This window comes from Pleurodeles waltl, chromosome 1_2 (assembly GCF_031143425.1).
Source record: "Pleurodeles waltl isolate 20211129_DDA chromosome 1_2, aPleWal1.hap1.20221129, whole genome shotgun sequence".
Classification (NCBI taxonomy): Eukaryota; Metazoa; Chordata; class Amphibia; order Caudata; family Salamandridae; genus Pleurodeles; species Pleurodeles waltl.
This window is the reverse complement of record NC_090437.1, coordinates 488576957-488592790: the sequence shown is the minus strand read 5'-3', so window position 1 is coordinate 488592790 and position 15834 is coordinate 488576957. Positions and strand designations below refer to the sequence as shown.

The 15834-nt window shown below is 37.1% G+C and overlaps 1 protein-coding gene across 2 annotated transcripts in view; it reads right to left on the bottom strand.

The window, feature by feature from the left end:
• TBCK (TBC1 domain containing kinase) overlaps positions 1-15834 on the bottom strand; it is a 1319282-nt gene that overhangs the window by 773072 nt on the left and 530376 nt on the right. For both annotated transcript variants that reach the window (XM_069241253.1, XM_069241261.1), the window contains one exon: positions 5764-5814. In XM_069241253.1, the coding sequence (XP_069097354.1) occupies positions 5764-5814 (51 nt within the window). The remainder of the gene's footprint in view (positions 1-5763; positions 5815-15834) is intronic.

Genomic DNA, 15834 nt, shown 5'->3' with positions numbered 1-15834 from the left:
AGTGTTTCGCCCCAAGGCGCGTACGCCAGGGCTTTCTCAAGGCATGTAAACAATATGCAACTTGCAAAACAGGCAGTTCTATAAACATTATTCCATTCTGATTATCTGTGTGAAGTCGGTGCAATTTGATAGTAAAACAATCGCGTCCCTCGCCATAATTTTTTAAAAAGGAGGTGGCCGCGCCGAACTCGCTCCGCGTTTATAAAGCGTTACCTTTCATTGAACCCATGGCATATTGACTTTAAAAAGACTTGTTAAGTGGGACCTTCTTTTCATCAATAAATAAAATTTAAAATGACAATGGCAAAGAAACAACTAAAGAGAGGAATACAAAGGTAAAGGAAAACATAGAAACAACCAAGGTCAGAATACAAGTGAAGCCAAAAAACTCTGGATGGAGTCAAGTGAAATGTTTTCGTTGTGGTGCTCCAGGTCATATTGCATCTAGTAGAATGTGTGCGGCAAAGAATGTAATTTGTAGAAATTGTGGCAAAAGAGGGCATTTTGCCAAAGTGTGCAAAACACAATTTGACTCAAGAGATAATAGAAGGATACAACTAGTAGACCAGGAAGATCAAGATGAGTGTGTAAAGGTAGTCATGAGGTGATTTTAACTGTTGACCACTCAAATGAAATTGATCAATGTAAACATAAAAGACTATAGATCTGCAAGGAGATAAACCAGAGAATACTGACAAATTGGAAAAGCCACTTTGTCAAGTTTTTTTGAATGGTAAATCAACTAAGGTATTAATAGATTCAGGAAGCCTATTTACCCTTTTATCAAAGGAAACATATGAAGCAAATTGGGTGGGGATGAAAAATGCACAGTTAATTAAAGCAGATATAAGGGATGTAGGATATGCAGGAAAGAAAATAATTTTAGGAATGATATGGATGACGATTACTTTTAAGAACAGATCTGTGCATGGAAGAATATGTATTATGGATCAGATTTGTTGAGGTGGCGTCATTAGAAGGATTTAGGTTTAATAATAAACCTAAATGCAAAAGAACCAGTTATGTTAGCATAGAGCGATAATAGGAGAATTGGCTGAAGGCTGTAGTGACAGAGTAGATTAAAAATATTCAAAAGTATTTTCTAACAGTCTGGGGTTGTGGAAGGGTTTTTCTCATAAAATAATATTAAAGGAAGGGGCAAAGCCGGTAATCTACAAAGTAAGAAATATTACTAATTTGATGAGAGAACCTTTAAAATAAGAATAGGATAAACTGCTGGAACAAGACATTATTGAACCCACTGACTGGCTTGCACTAGTTGTAATTGTGCCAAAAGAGGGAGGTAAAATTTGGCTATGTGTAGATCTTAGAGATCTCAATAAAAATATTTGGGTGGACAGGCAATTACTTCCTAATATATCTCAAATGTTAGCAATGATGGGAAAAGGAGAGATATTTAGTGTTCTACATGTCATCTGCATATCATCAAGTAAAGTTACGTGAAAAATCTGGGCATCTTACATCCTTTATAACACCGCTAGGAGTGTTCCGTTACAAAAGAATGCCTTTTGGATTGGCCTCAGCCTCTGTGGTATTCCAAAGAATAATGGAAAATATCCTTTGGAAATATGAAGCAAGTACTTTGTTTTCAAGATGATATACTGATTGCAGGCACCAGTGCGAATGAACATGATTTGTTATTCAGTGAAGTAATGGAGAGGCTTGAGAAATACAAATTAACTATAAAAAAGAGAAATGTTAAATTAGGAAACATGAGGTAACCTATTTGGGACATGTTGTAAATGGTGATGGAATTAGACTGAAAAAAGCATAATGTAACCCCTAGATTAAGCACAAAAACCTGGGACCAAAGATGAGTTGATGTCATTTTTAGGACTTGCAAAGTTTTGTACAAACTTTTACTGTAATTGTGGAGCCTCTAAGCAGGTTAATGAAGAAAGGGATAGAGTTTGTTTGGAATGAGAAGTGGGAATATGGCTTTGAAGAAATAAAAAAATTATAATTCAAGCGCCCACATTGGGCCATTTTGATGTTATTGCAAGAATGTACATAGCCACGGATGCCAGCAACGTTGGCATTGGCGCAGTTTTGACCCAAAAGAAGGATGATAAGGAGTATGTAATTGGGTTTGCAACCAGGAGGTTACAGGGAGCTGAAAGGGCATATTTTGTGATTGAGAGGGAAGCCTTGGCTTGTTGCTGGGGAATTAACCATTTTAAGTTCTACGTGTGGGGTTTACCTTTCAAGGTAAGAACTGGTCATAAATCCTTGATATATATTTTTAAAGGGGGAAGAGGATTGTAAGGGAATGTCACTCTACACATTTCAAGATGGTTACTGTCTGTTATGGATTTTAACTTTGAGGTTGAATTTGTCAAGGGTGGTAAGAATGTGGTAGCAGATTACTTATTGAGAATGCCGGGTTGTAGATAATGTAACTGTGTGTGAAGAGGAAATAAGGAAAGAGTATCTTGAGCAGGTGGCTGTAAGCATTGAAGAATGGGAGGTTGCTAAAGGAAAAGATTTAGTTATGAAGGAGGTTGAAACAGTTGTGGAAGGATGGAAAAATTAAGATAGATTTAACAGCGATATAAGTGAGTACTTAAAAGAAAGAGAAGAATTGAGTATAGTAAATAGCAAATTAATGAGGAGAAATCACGTGGTTCCTCCAAAAGGAATTCGTGGACACATTATGGACATCAAGGAATGATGAAAAGAAAAGTTAGGCAATCGTATTTGGTGGCCTGGAATGGTTCAGGAAATGGAAGAGACTGTAAGGAATTGTGTTGCATGTGCAAACAGCAATAAGATCAAAACAGTAAGACAACCCTTGTTATCTATTATGGAATTTCTAGAAAAACCCTGGGAGAAGTTGGCCATCAGTTTTATGGGTCCGATATTTAGGTTAGGAGTAAGGCACAAGTATACAGTAGTGTTAGTAGATTATCACAATAAATGGTTTGTGGTAAAAACAATGGAACATGTAAATTCAGCAGGAGTAGTTAAAGTTTTGGAAGAAATTTTTCTGCAAGAAGGAATACCGAAGAAAACTGTGTCAGATAACAGAGTACAGTTTGTATCTAGGGAAATGACTGATTATTTGAATAGGATGGGAATAATACATGAGAGGGTAGCTTTATTCCGTCCACAGTCAAATGGATTAGTAGAAAGAATAAATCGCATTGTGATGGAAAATATACAGGTATCTCTAGCTAATCAACTTTCATGGATAAAAGAACTGAGGAAGATGATCTGGTCACACCGAGTGACTCCACATTCTGTAAAGGGTGTCTCCCCTTTTGTATCTTTGAAAGGGAGGGAACCTGGTATAAAAGAGTGTCCTATGTGGGTAAAAGTAAAAAATATATGAAAGTTGACCGTGAAATGATAAAACAAAAAGTGAGTGATATGCAAGAGAAAAATATGTATTATTATAACAAAAGGAAAGGTGTCAAAAATTGTAATGTACAAAGCGGAGATTGGGTCATCATAAGGAAGGAAGGAATTGTCCAGAAAAGTGACAGTAAGTACTCTGTTCCGCAAAGAGAGAGAGAGGTTAGACACAATGTAGTAATTTTACAGAATGGTGCAACATGGAGCATGAGGAATGTATGCAAAGTCAAACTTTGATGAGGGGTATAACAACATAAATCCCCTATTACTATCTTCAATGTTAAACTGTTAATACTATCTTCAATATAACAACATTTTATAACTATGTGAAATGTAACAAGAATGTAACTATTGTATAAGTCGTGGTTAAGAAATTTTAAGTTATTAAAATGATTAATATATTTCAGTGTATAAGGGAGGAGATATGTGGAGACAAGGTATATTCAGTAGAATAGTGGTGTTAGAATGTAGTGAGGTAGTTATGACATGGGATGGAATGTGGAGGTCAGAGTGAAGAGGGTTGAAGAGCAGAGGAGCTCAGCTGGAGATGTTGTGTGAAGAAATAAAGATTTTATAATACATGGACTTCGTTGGAATCAAATCTTTACAGTCACCCCAGCACTGCTGTGCAGAAAGGCTCAAAAATAAAATTATTTCATTACCATTTTATTTTTTAGGCTTTCTGCGAGCAAAGAGAATGCAAGGGCAAGGTGAGGCGGGTGCGTCACCGCTGCCAATAACTGGCAGCAGTGAGGAGTGGCCACTTCAGTTTGAAGTGCACCTGTAGGTTTGGGCAGCAACAAACAGCCAAACGGACATGCACAACTCAAACCTCTCCAACCTGGCTGTCTTGGAGAGCTGGGTTGGAGAGCAGGCATATAATGCTTTTTGGAGCGTGGAGCCGGGCCACTTCAGCCAATCAAGACGCTTTTTTCATGCTGCTTAACAGCATGAAAACAGTGTCTGGATTGGATGAGGGAGTTGGCTTTGGGTTTCGCGCTACGAGGACGTGCTGCAGAAGAACGGGGTTTGATGCAGAACATCGAGTAAGCTACTTTTTAAAATATTTATATTGGTGTGTATGTTATGTGTGTAGTTTTGTGTGTGTTTTACGCCACTCCAATTCAATTTGCTACCAACCACCACTGATCCTGGTGCAGGTCGAACTGCAGCAGTTATCGTTTTGAACTCATGTGACACATTTGTATTGTATCTCATGCAACTATTCTGCACTTCAAAGGAAATTTCATGAAGTAGATGCTTGTTTGCTGTCTTGCATGTATGTGCTGCAGTTCCTTTCCTTCCTTTCCTTTCCTTAAAACCTGCATGCCCAGTCTACCTCTTATTTAGGAAAAGATTCATTAAGAGGTTTTCTTCAGCACCAGGTGGCATCTTTCATAGGTATCCTCATACACTGTAAGCTATTCATTCATTATGAAACACTAATTAACTGAACAACAATGAACACCCACAACTACTAGAATAAATAAGAACACTACTAGAAGTAATGCGCCATATAATCAGCTAATCTAGACATCTATCTTTAACCCAGCATCTCGTAAAGAGTCTTCCTACGCCCCATCATTACCTTGGCCTCATCCTATAACTGGCCTCAATACCGCACCACAAAGAACCCTCACTAACACACTTACTACTACTTCCATTCCTAAATACATTCGTACATTCTTTCTTATTACATCTACTTTTTCAGAGTTCATAAATACATTAGATTCATCCTGTTCCATGTTACTAACTTCCATACTATCACATATACATTGTCACAAATGGTACTGCTCATTATGACTCTCACAGGATCCGATCATATTCACAAAGTTGCTACCTTCTCAACCCCAGTTAACACTCTTTTGCTGCTTTGAATCCTAATCTTACTGCTGCGAAGCATATGGCATACTAGCAGTCTAACAACAGGACTACAGTCTAAACACGATTGTGAAACAGGGCTCATAATCAACTTGTTTTACATATAGTGCTTCCTACCAAACGTCTGCGGTTTCAAAGAGCTGAAAGGAACTCTGTTTTTATAACACACTTTAATTTTAGTCAGTTTACTAAAAGTGGAAGGATGGAAGCCTGAGGTGGCTTTGCCATGTGACCTGCTATCAGATGTCAAGGGTGAGCCTTTAAATACGGAGTCACCTCAATAACCCATACCTTCATAATTTTAGTTCAACTACATTTAACTACAGTGCACCAAATAGCTTCTCAATAAGGTTCTAAATTAGTTAAATGAAAAGTAAATGCCAACCACACCCAAAACACCAAATGTAACATAACTGCTTATTATGTACAGAACTGTGCTGCATTTTCGCTAGATTTGCGAGAAATACCATATACATGCTGCTTAAAATAAGGAAATAGGATACGTACCTTCATTGTTAAAATTTAGGTAAAGAAAAGGTGCACAAAGAGAATCCAGACCTAAAGAAAAGAAAGGAACCCACTTTAGTTGTCAAACAGGAATAAAAAACACTAGCTCGCTCACTTGGCAAGAACAAACAACAATACTATTATTCCAAGATTAATCAATTCATAATGTTAGCAGGTTGAAAACAATATTTTCAGAACGGTTCTGTAACTTAAATGCATTTAAACAATTTTGCTTCACCCATAGAAGATGGCATGCTTTATCATTCCATTCATCTTGGTCCTCTCCTTCAACCAGTTCTTATTTCTAGGATGGCTCATCTGGAGCTCGCTCTAATTGCAAGAGGGTGTTAGACTTGTGAGACAGTCATTTTGTTTTTTTTTTCTTTGAAAATTTGAATTGAGAGATATAGCAAGTAAACATTAATAAAAACAACCAGTAGCCATCTATCCAGCTCCACCTTATAAATACATTGTTTGTTCTTAAAATATCTCCACAGCCTACAAAACTTTTGTGTCACTCCCACTCAAACCAGAACAAAACATCTTGCCTCGCTCTTTCACACACTGCATTTTTGTCAATCACTCCTGAAAGTCAGAATTATTTTGGCTTTTGATATCTGGAGAACTGAGCTATGAACACAGAGATATAACGTTTAGCATTGGTGTCTAAAAGATCCATTGGGGTGAAATACCTAAAGTGATTGTACAATAAAATGACAATTGAATATTTAATTTATCTAAACAATATTCCAAGATTAAGACTGTTTTCCAATAATAATCTAAAATGGAAAATCCAAAGATAATTTCAGCCAATTTACCTAGATCAATTCTGAAACAAGTAATGGAAAGCGTGAGGTTGATCTTATTTAGAAACAAGGGAGTGTAGTAAATTAGCCGCTTTGCATAAAATTTCATTTTACGAAAATTGGCCCTTCTTAAAACTCATAAAATCATTTTGTTAACTTTATTCCACGTATCCAATGTTAGAATATGTTCGTCTTTCTGCCATCTACTAGACATTCTTCTGAAAGTTTAAATCTCTATTATATTGACAAGGAAAAGTTTCCAAGAGCCCACTGATTTTTCATTTGTCCTCTGAAATAACCCTGAAATCAAATCCATATTAATAGAAAGAGTTTAAGTCAATGTGTAACAAAAATATATATATTATAGGACATTAGCCATCCTCTAAATTTCTCCGTCAAGGGGTCAATATTCCCCAGGGTCTCCATGATCCATTTATTAAAAAATCTGATAATACAAAACCATGGGGCTTGCCATCTTGCAAGTGTTATTTTATCCAGGATTGGCTGGTCCTTCATTTAATATCCTTAAGACATGTGGTGCATGTAGGCAATGAAGGCATTTTGAAAAACTGAACTTTCCTTTAAAAACAATTACAAATCCTTATACTGAATTTTTTTTAGGGGATTTTACCAACTTCATAATACTCTCAAGACTATGGTCTTTATTATTAAGCCATTATTGTAATATTTGTGTGCAATATGTATATTATGTATCTGGGATATATATCTCGCCAGTAGGTATACTTAGGACCATGTTTCCATAGAAAAAGCATTTTTTGACTTGCCTATATTTTTGGCGCAGTTTGGCGAATCTTCCCGACAAATTTCCGCAAAAAAGTGTGACAGTGATCTTTGCGGCATATGGAAAGGTTGGGAGTGGAGGGAGTCTAAAAGATTGTGCGTGTCCGATATTAATTCCCATAGGACTTTTGAGTATGACTATAGCCCTAACCGCTGGGCAGAATTACACCAAATTTGGTAAAAAGGTAGCTTTCAGTAGGCAGATTATGTTTTGGGATATTTGGTGTAAGTCCATTCAGTAGTTTATGAAAAATTATGGAAAATCCAAATTTGTATATCTATTGCCGCAAATTTTTGCATATGCGCGTGTGAATAGAAGCATTGTAATTGGCTGGCCACAGCCTGACTAGAAAGTTGCAGCTGCCCTCTTATGTTATGGGAAAGGATCCCGACGCTGAACGTAAGTGGTATAAGGAGTTAGGATGGAGGTACCCTGACCCCAGGGGTCTGATATACTGGTGTTTGAGGGTCAACTTATGGGTTTAAAATGATTTGTCTTCACCATGCGCGATATTCGTGAATATCCTCAAATACTTTTGAATAATATTCGAGGATATGCTCGAACATTCGAGAATATGCAAAAAAAAAAAGAAAATTACAAACAGACACTAATTCATTCACTCACACATGCACTCAGACATGTGCCCACTCACACAACCACTCTGACACTAATGCACCCACTCAGACCCACCCATAGACTCACGCACCCACTCACAGATTAATGGACAGATACAGACCCGGTGGCCAACCCCGCTGCGCACGGCCAAAGGCTGTGCGTGGCACAGGGTTGGGTGGTTATAAGAGCTTGGCTGCAGGGCCTGCCCACAGTGGTTGGATTAATGTATAGTAATTAAAATTACTTTACGTAAAAAAAAAAACCCATAGAAGTTCACTGACAAAAAACAAAGCTTACAGGGACGTTCTAGTTAGGTTCTGAATTTACTCGTACAAAACCATAGAAATACCTTGCGCCTATGCCATGGACAGTTAATTACTCCACATACTGTATCATTGATGACATCTTCTATGGCATCATTGATATAATCAGTGCAACATTTTGGAGATCCAGGTTTCCGAATGAAAGAGATTATTCTTGTTTTTCAGCTAGACATAAATCACCTACACAAATCACAAATTGATTTCTTTTTAATATCACCAGGTCTTGAATATGTGCAACGTCTAAGCTACCCAAACAGTTTTTCAGACCACTTTGTGTTAGAACTGATTGCTGCTTATGTGCACAGGCTTGCTCAGTGATCAGATGGATTTTTTATTAACTTTCTCTAGAAAATAAGTCATGGATTTCGGAAACTAAAGCAGCAGTAATGGAATATTTATATTGAATGTAGAATATACCACAATACCGCTGATATGGGACACATTTAAAACAACTATACAAGAACAAATAATAGATAGAGACCTAGTTGAAAAGGAGGAAGAAAAGTTTACTATAAATAAATGTGTAAGAAGAGGCTATGCAAGCTATGATAAATATTTGAAATGTAAAAACGATTTCAGTTGAACCTCCATTTGAGAAGGCGAAATAGAAACTTTTTGAATATTACTACAGGGAAGCTTACTTGAGCAGCGCAACTTATCAACAGAAAATCCACGCAGAGAGTGAGTTTGCAGGTAGGTTTTTGTAATTGCAGAGGAAAGAGAAATCAGGTGAGAGAACGATAGTCATTGTATTGCTTAGAAACTAAAATAGACGTTGGATACAGTGATAACATAAACAACATGGTTCTGGATCATTATAAAACTATTTACAATCAGTGGCGGGAAACCTATTTATCAGATTTGGGAACATTTCTCACAGCACAGCCTATTCCTGATTTGCACGAGCACATGTCATATAGTCATACAGAGTCTTTCAGTATTGAAGAGCTAAATACAGTTATTTTGTTATTGCTGAATGGGAAGGACAGTGGAGAGGATTTTTTTCTACAGAGTTCTTTAAAACTTTTAGGCCGGTTTTAAATCCTAATTTGTTAAACTTAACAAATCACATTTTAGAAGGTGACAAGATGCCTCCTTTCGATACAGGGGAGGTTGTGAGTTTTTTTGTTTTTTTTAATGCAATTCATATGAGTTCATGTGAATTCATATCGGCCAATTAGCTTCTTCAATTACGATTATAAATTCATCTCCAAACTGCTACCCAATTATTGAACTGAATTGCTGGTAAGTTGATCTACAAAGGTCAAAATACTTTCATATTTGGGCAGCATTTCTGTGATTTTACTACTTAATCAAGTTCTAGATTTTTTTAAATACCACTCCGAATCCAGCAATGGTATTTTTATTAGATGACAAGAAGTCTCTTGATGTATATCTTTTGGAAAAGGTTGGGATTTCCTCCCAAATCACAAAAGAGTTTGCAGAAAAGACTGATCTCGACTTCTTCAGATATTGGCATCGTAAAAGTAAATTGTGGAACTAGACAGGGTCGCCCATTGTTCCCAGTAACATTTGATGCTTTTATAGAACCTTAGCTAAATCCAACCCTCTTGTTTTGAGAATAGGCAAAACCAAACTGTATGCAGATGAGAGCATGGTATTTTATTAAACCTAATAAGATAATTGCAGAGCAGATTTTTTATTTAGGAGGATATATAAATAACTAAGAAATTATATAATTATATTCCAAACGTTCACAGAGAATAGAGGCTCATTTAGAAACAGACCTAATGGTATCTTGGGATCTATTTTACAACAAATTTAGACCTTTACGTTCTGAATTATTAATCATTGTTTTTAAAAGTTAAATCTTTACTATCCAGAATAATTATGTTCCCCCTTTTGATATATAGGTCAAGTTCTCTTATAAGAATGTCAGTTTTATCTATATTTGACTTTATTTTTTTGGACACCTCATTTGTACTGTTTTTTTTTTTTTTTTTTTTTAAATAAAGAAGATGAATATACTATCCTCACTTATATGGGGAAACAAAAATCTTAGATTATCACTTGGCAACCCCTTGCATGGTGGATTAGCTATGCTGAGCATTAAAACATATTACGTGTACGTGTGTGTGTTTCGACAGTTGACTGAATGTCAACTCTAATATAGGGAAAGTGACGTACAAACTGTGCATGATTCACAAGTTTGCTTTTACGCTATGTTTAAGTGTGCTGTGAATTCACTTGTATGCCACTATGGGTACATGCATGTGTGATTCAGGACACAAGACCAGACAAGTTTAAACAATAAAGCATAGATACATCGTGTATGCTGTTCAGAAATGTTTACAGCAATTATGGATACTTCGTACTGTCTGCATACCACGTTTGTTCATAATGTTTCTGTCCTTAGGTAAAGACAGTGGTCTGAAAGGTAAGACGTTGCACATGAGTGACTGTCTGTCGGGGTACCTGGACTGCCCTGACGAAGGTCCTAGACCCTCCAATGAGTGACCCAATTTAAGTTCAAAACATGCTGACCATTACTTTCCGATGTGATGCTCGAGACAAACCCCTAGTAGCATCCATATGTTTTAATCCAACCAAATGTACCAGCCAGTAAAGGAAATCTTTGGGTTTATACTTTGGTTGTTTTATGATCAACTGGACATCACGAATGACCAGAACATTAATTTTCTCATCTCCTCCCTCAATGAGGTTGAGACTGGTAGATGGTGAAGCATCCAACAAAAGAGTGGGTGAGGCCACAACCAATATTTTAATGCTTTGTTGTGGCTACTATCCTGTAGTGTTTTCACTTTGCCCTCAAAAAAGAACAGGAAAGACCTCACCATATAAGTTTTGTAATACAGGTAAAAGCCATCTACATTGTCAGCAACAAAGTGACTGTTGAGGTTGTCATTATCTGTGTAGTTGGCAACATTTGTGGTAGAATCATAGGCAGTGCAGTAATTGATGGCTTTGTCATTGTGCAAGCTGATAACGGGGATGTTACATTGATGGTCTAGTCACAGTTAAGACAATACTCATTGTCAACCTGATCTTCATCACCAACAGGAGTTTCCTTGTCATCAATGGAGTCTTCATCATCAACAACAGTACTTTTGTGGATGGTATCTCAGTCACTAAGATTTCTTTCTTTCACTACGAGGCTGTAATGGTCAACTGGGTATTTGAGGAAACAGACTGTCAAAGTACGATTGACAGACCCCTTTGCAGGAGATAAGGATTATCCCTCACTGGTCTTTACATATCTTTGAATTGAGAGGAGGCTTTTCTGCTGTGCCAGAAATCCAGTGCTTACAGGCAGAACCAGAGGAACACTGACAGAATCTTTTGAGCCATCCAATTTCTGCAGCAGTGTCTGTGGAAGCACTCTTTACAGAGTCACCACAAGGTGATGTTGCGTTATGTGATAGCAATAGCTGTCATTCTCAATCCTGGAGTGTCGTTCTTGTAGATTTTAACAAATAGTACTTGCATTTGCAGAATGTCAATCTGTAGGCAGCAGGTGCAAAAGGTATTTTGTATGTGGACCATCCACAAACATATTTTTTGTTTGACAGGACTCACAAAAATTAAAGGGGATTTTCTTTCTTTAGGTGTCTGTTATGATGTGACAGATGTCTCTGGGATCAGCTACATAACTGTAACAAGGAGACAGAGACTCACTTTCTGTAGACGGGGGTGATGTATGAACACCTCAGAGATAAAAAAAAAGATGAAAAATGCATGACAAGAACTGACCAGGCATGCCGTAGAAAAACAGACATATTGCGTCTCTGTGAAGGGCTGACACTCTGGCGCATCATCTTGACTGGTAGGAATTTTGGTCATAAAAGGAGGTGGGATGGACTGCTGGTAGTCTGTGGTTGTTTTCAGTTTGTTTTCAACATTAGCTGCTGTTTTGGAATACTGCTGTGTTGACACAGGCAACTGAGGAATCGTACGCTGATGTTCTAGGTGTAATTCAAACACACAAATCTATGAAACATCCAGTGCTGGAGAACTTTAAGTAGGTCAATATTGAAGTAGAAATACAAGAGCTAGCCAGATGTACTTTTGAGGGCAAAACCAGTATCTGTCAAATAGAGATTAGAAAATCAATCATGAAAACTTTGAGATGGTCAACTTAATGTAGCAGAACCAGGCAATATTACTACACAAGGAATTAAACTTGAAGAGGGACTTTTTGAACATCCTGAGATGAGTAAGCATCTTCAGCATCTTTAGAATTAATACCTGTATTAGGTGAAAGGCTCATCAGCATACTCTTCAAATCTCTCTTGGCATGTTAGGGAGTAATAATGAGTAATGAAGAAATTAAATACTTTCATGATGAAGCCAAAAGTGAAATAGGTGGAAGACTGGCTCCTCAGTACCTCTGCTGAACTCCATTTAAAAAATGTTGAGGAAGAAAAACCCTGGTGGATAGCTGAAGGTAGAAGGGTCCGAGTTGTGAAGATGAGTGTGATGGTTCCTAGTATAAGAGGTGGGGGCACTAAAAATCAAGAAAAAACTGAACAAACCATATGGTAGGGACAAGACAACTGATTGGCAAGGGACACTACATTTATGTCTTTGGAAATTAAAGAGCTAACCACCAAGCAAAAAAAAAGTACACATTTTATATGAAGTTCCAGTCCTGAATACAATCAGTCTGCTTTCATGAGGCACACATCATCTTCAGTCGAAGTCATAAAATATTTAGGTCCATAGACTTTCCAACCTATAACCTCACTCCTTCCTGGTTGCTATGAGAGCAGTGATAATGCACAAATTGGGTAGAAATCGTAAAATGATTAAACCTAAAACAGATTCAAATAGTAGACAGATTATAAACCAGACTGCCGGTATTTTAATCATTGTCCTATTTATGGCTCTAGAACATGAAGGTACATATTTAGAACTGTCAAGATGGGGAGGACCACTAAATATATGTGGCGATTTAAACAACATATTTTAGTGCCAAAATAACACTGAAGAGTTTGAAAAGGAACAAGTTGCCTTTGGCAGCACTCTTTCCTATGGATACAATACCTGCAGAAAGATTTTTAAAAATGGCAGGACTGGCTTCACCACATTCACCTACTTTCCAAACCCAAAAGATATATGCTATTGTAAAGAAATATGACAGTCCCCAGACCATAAAAGCAAGAAGAGAATTTCAAAGCATTGTCTATAAACTAAATAAAACTCAAATTATGCTTGTAGGGCAGTCACCCAACCCATAGAGAGGCACCTCATCCAGATAGCTTGATATTGCCTAATAAGGGAATTTCCTAATTGGTTTTAAGTTGAATTATAACGCAACTCACTCTCAATACATTAAGGTTATCAAGAGATGTTACTATTTACAATCTCACTGGTTAATCATATTAACATCATTACTTTCAACGTTTGTGTTTTATTCTACACACTACCTCTCTATGGACCGATTAAGTGATTTGAAAAAAAGACGCAAGTGATCTCAACATATGGGAAAAGGAGAAAAGGAGGGCTTTTGTATATGCTTACATCCACTGTTAAGAGCGGGATGGGCACTACCAAACAAGGTTCTTTACTATTAGACAGCTATGCGCAAAGCTGATTCTCCTGACTCACCCAAAGTTTGGCCAGCATCTTTTCTTGATCCTTTCTATGAGCCAGGATGTAGAAATTCAGACACCAAACATTTTTTAAAACCCTTGTCACTTTCATTTTACAGTAAGGGAAGAAATAAAGAGAAATACACAAATCCCCAGGCTGCATAGCTCGGCATGATATTAGAGCATAATGTCCCTAGAGGAAAGTTTTTGAAATACTTACAGATCATAGACTATTTAAAAAAAAAAAAACACCCTTGGTAAGATTTCTGCCCAAATATACTATGATTAATTTAAAGTTGTCACATTTTCATAACCATCATCTGTGGTAATTTTGTAAATGAAAAAAGTATGATGGACAATAAGCCATTAGGCTAGAGTTTTGAGGGGAAACTCAAATCATTGACATTTCTTGATGGATCTCCATTCTACACCGACCTCAGTCACACACACATCTCAAAAACACTGTTAACTACAACTTCTATGATACCCAGTCTAAAATTCTTAAATAAAAACAAAGCAGAGCAAAGTCATGTCCCCAAATGCTACTCAATAATCACATGTATGGCTACCAATGAGACAAATGAATACTTTGAGCTGTAATGGTTATGAATGGGTGCTAGAAATATTTGACCTTGTAAAGGAAAAGCAAACAGGCATCCTCCATTTGGAAACAATATATCAGGTTCTATGTAGTTTAATCATTTCAATACCAGATCACTAACTAAGGGGAGACATCAATTGTAGCAAGTAGGGTGGCAGTTCAAACTAGCATTATTATTTTGGTGTTACCATGAATGACCAACACAATCTTGGTATTTGAGATGCACTGGCTAAGGGGATGCATTTGGTTAGCTATGTTTTAAAGCTACACAGGATTGAGGGTTATTTTAAGATGAAACAAAATCTGCGTTTAGATACACCCTTTAAAAAAAAAAAAAAAAAAAATGTGTTGGATTATTTCCCATTTCTTATATTTATGTGGGCTGTTTTTCTTGCTTTTGTAATGCGAATGCTGAATGTCATTAATATTATTGTTAAAAATGTACAAAGAAAAACTATTTGTCACAAAAGATCAGGGAAACTTCATGTCACCAAACCAGGTCTTTAATCAAAGAGCATGGGAATATCAAGAAGCACAAAGTATTAATGTCTCTAATGCCTACGTTTATTGAGGTAAAAGACCTTGTGATTCATTACATACACTTAGGTGACCCATGGAAACATGTCACGCTTCAGTTTAGCAATACAATACTTAAGCATTACACTACATGGTGTGGGGTTACCAACAGCATTTCTGGGTCACTTGGAGGCGCTCTAATTTTCCTTTTTTTGCACCTTCCCATTTGACTGCAGGAGTTGACTACAGCTTTCCCCAAGTAGTTGTGTTCAATGTTTTGCTAAAAAAGACAAAGATGATTAGAGGCTTCTCAGCAAACAGATTTTCTTCTGTAGCAGATTTCCAGAGCCAAAATAAGTGTCAAAACAGATATCCTTTTTTTTTTTTTTTTATAAGGCCACCCCTCTTGGTTTACTGTTTTTATATGCATGTTTGACAATTGTGACACAGAGTAGTGTACAAATAGCCATTGAATGGCACTGCACAATCACAAATCCTTTCCTCACTGCAAAACACCTATGTTAGAAACCGGGTCTCTAATTGGCAGAGGCATGCACCATGTCCAAGTAAGGACCACAATCCTAGTCAGGTAAAGTCACAACACAACCCAAGTTATCCTGTGCTCACTCTTGGTTAGCTTGGCACAGGGCAGGCAGACTTAACTTATAAGGCAATGTGTAAACTATTTGTGCAATATCTCATACAGTAACACAGTGAAAACACCCACACCACAAAAAGTACTCCACACCAGTGTGGAAAAAAAGATATATGAGTCTTTGCTGGCCCTGAACTTCAGAACAGGAGGAAGAGTCCTTCCATCAGAGCCAGAGAGTAG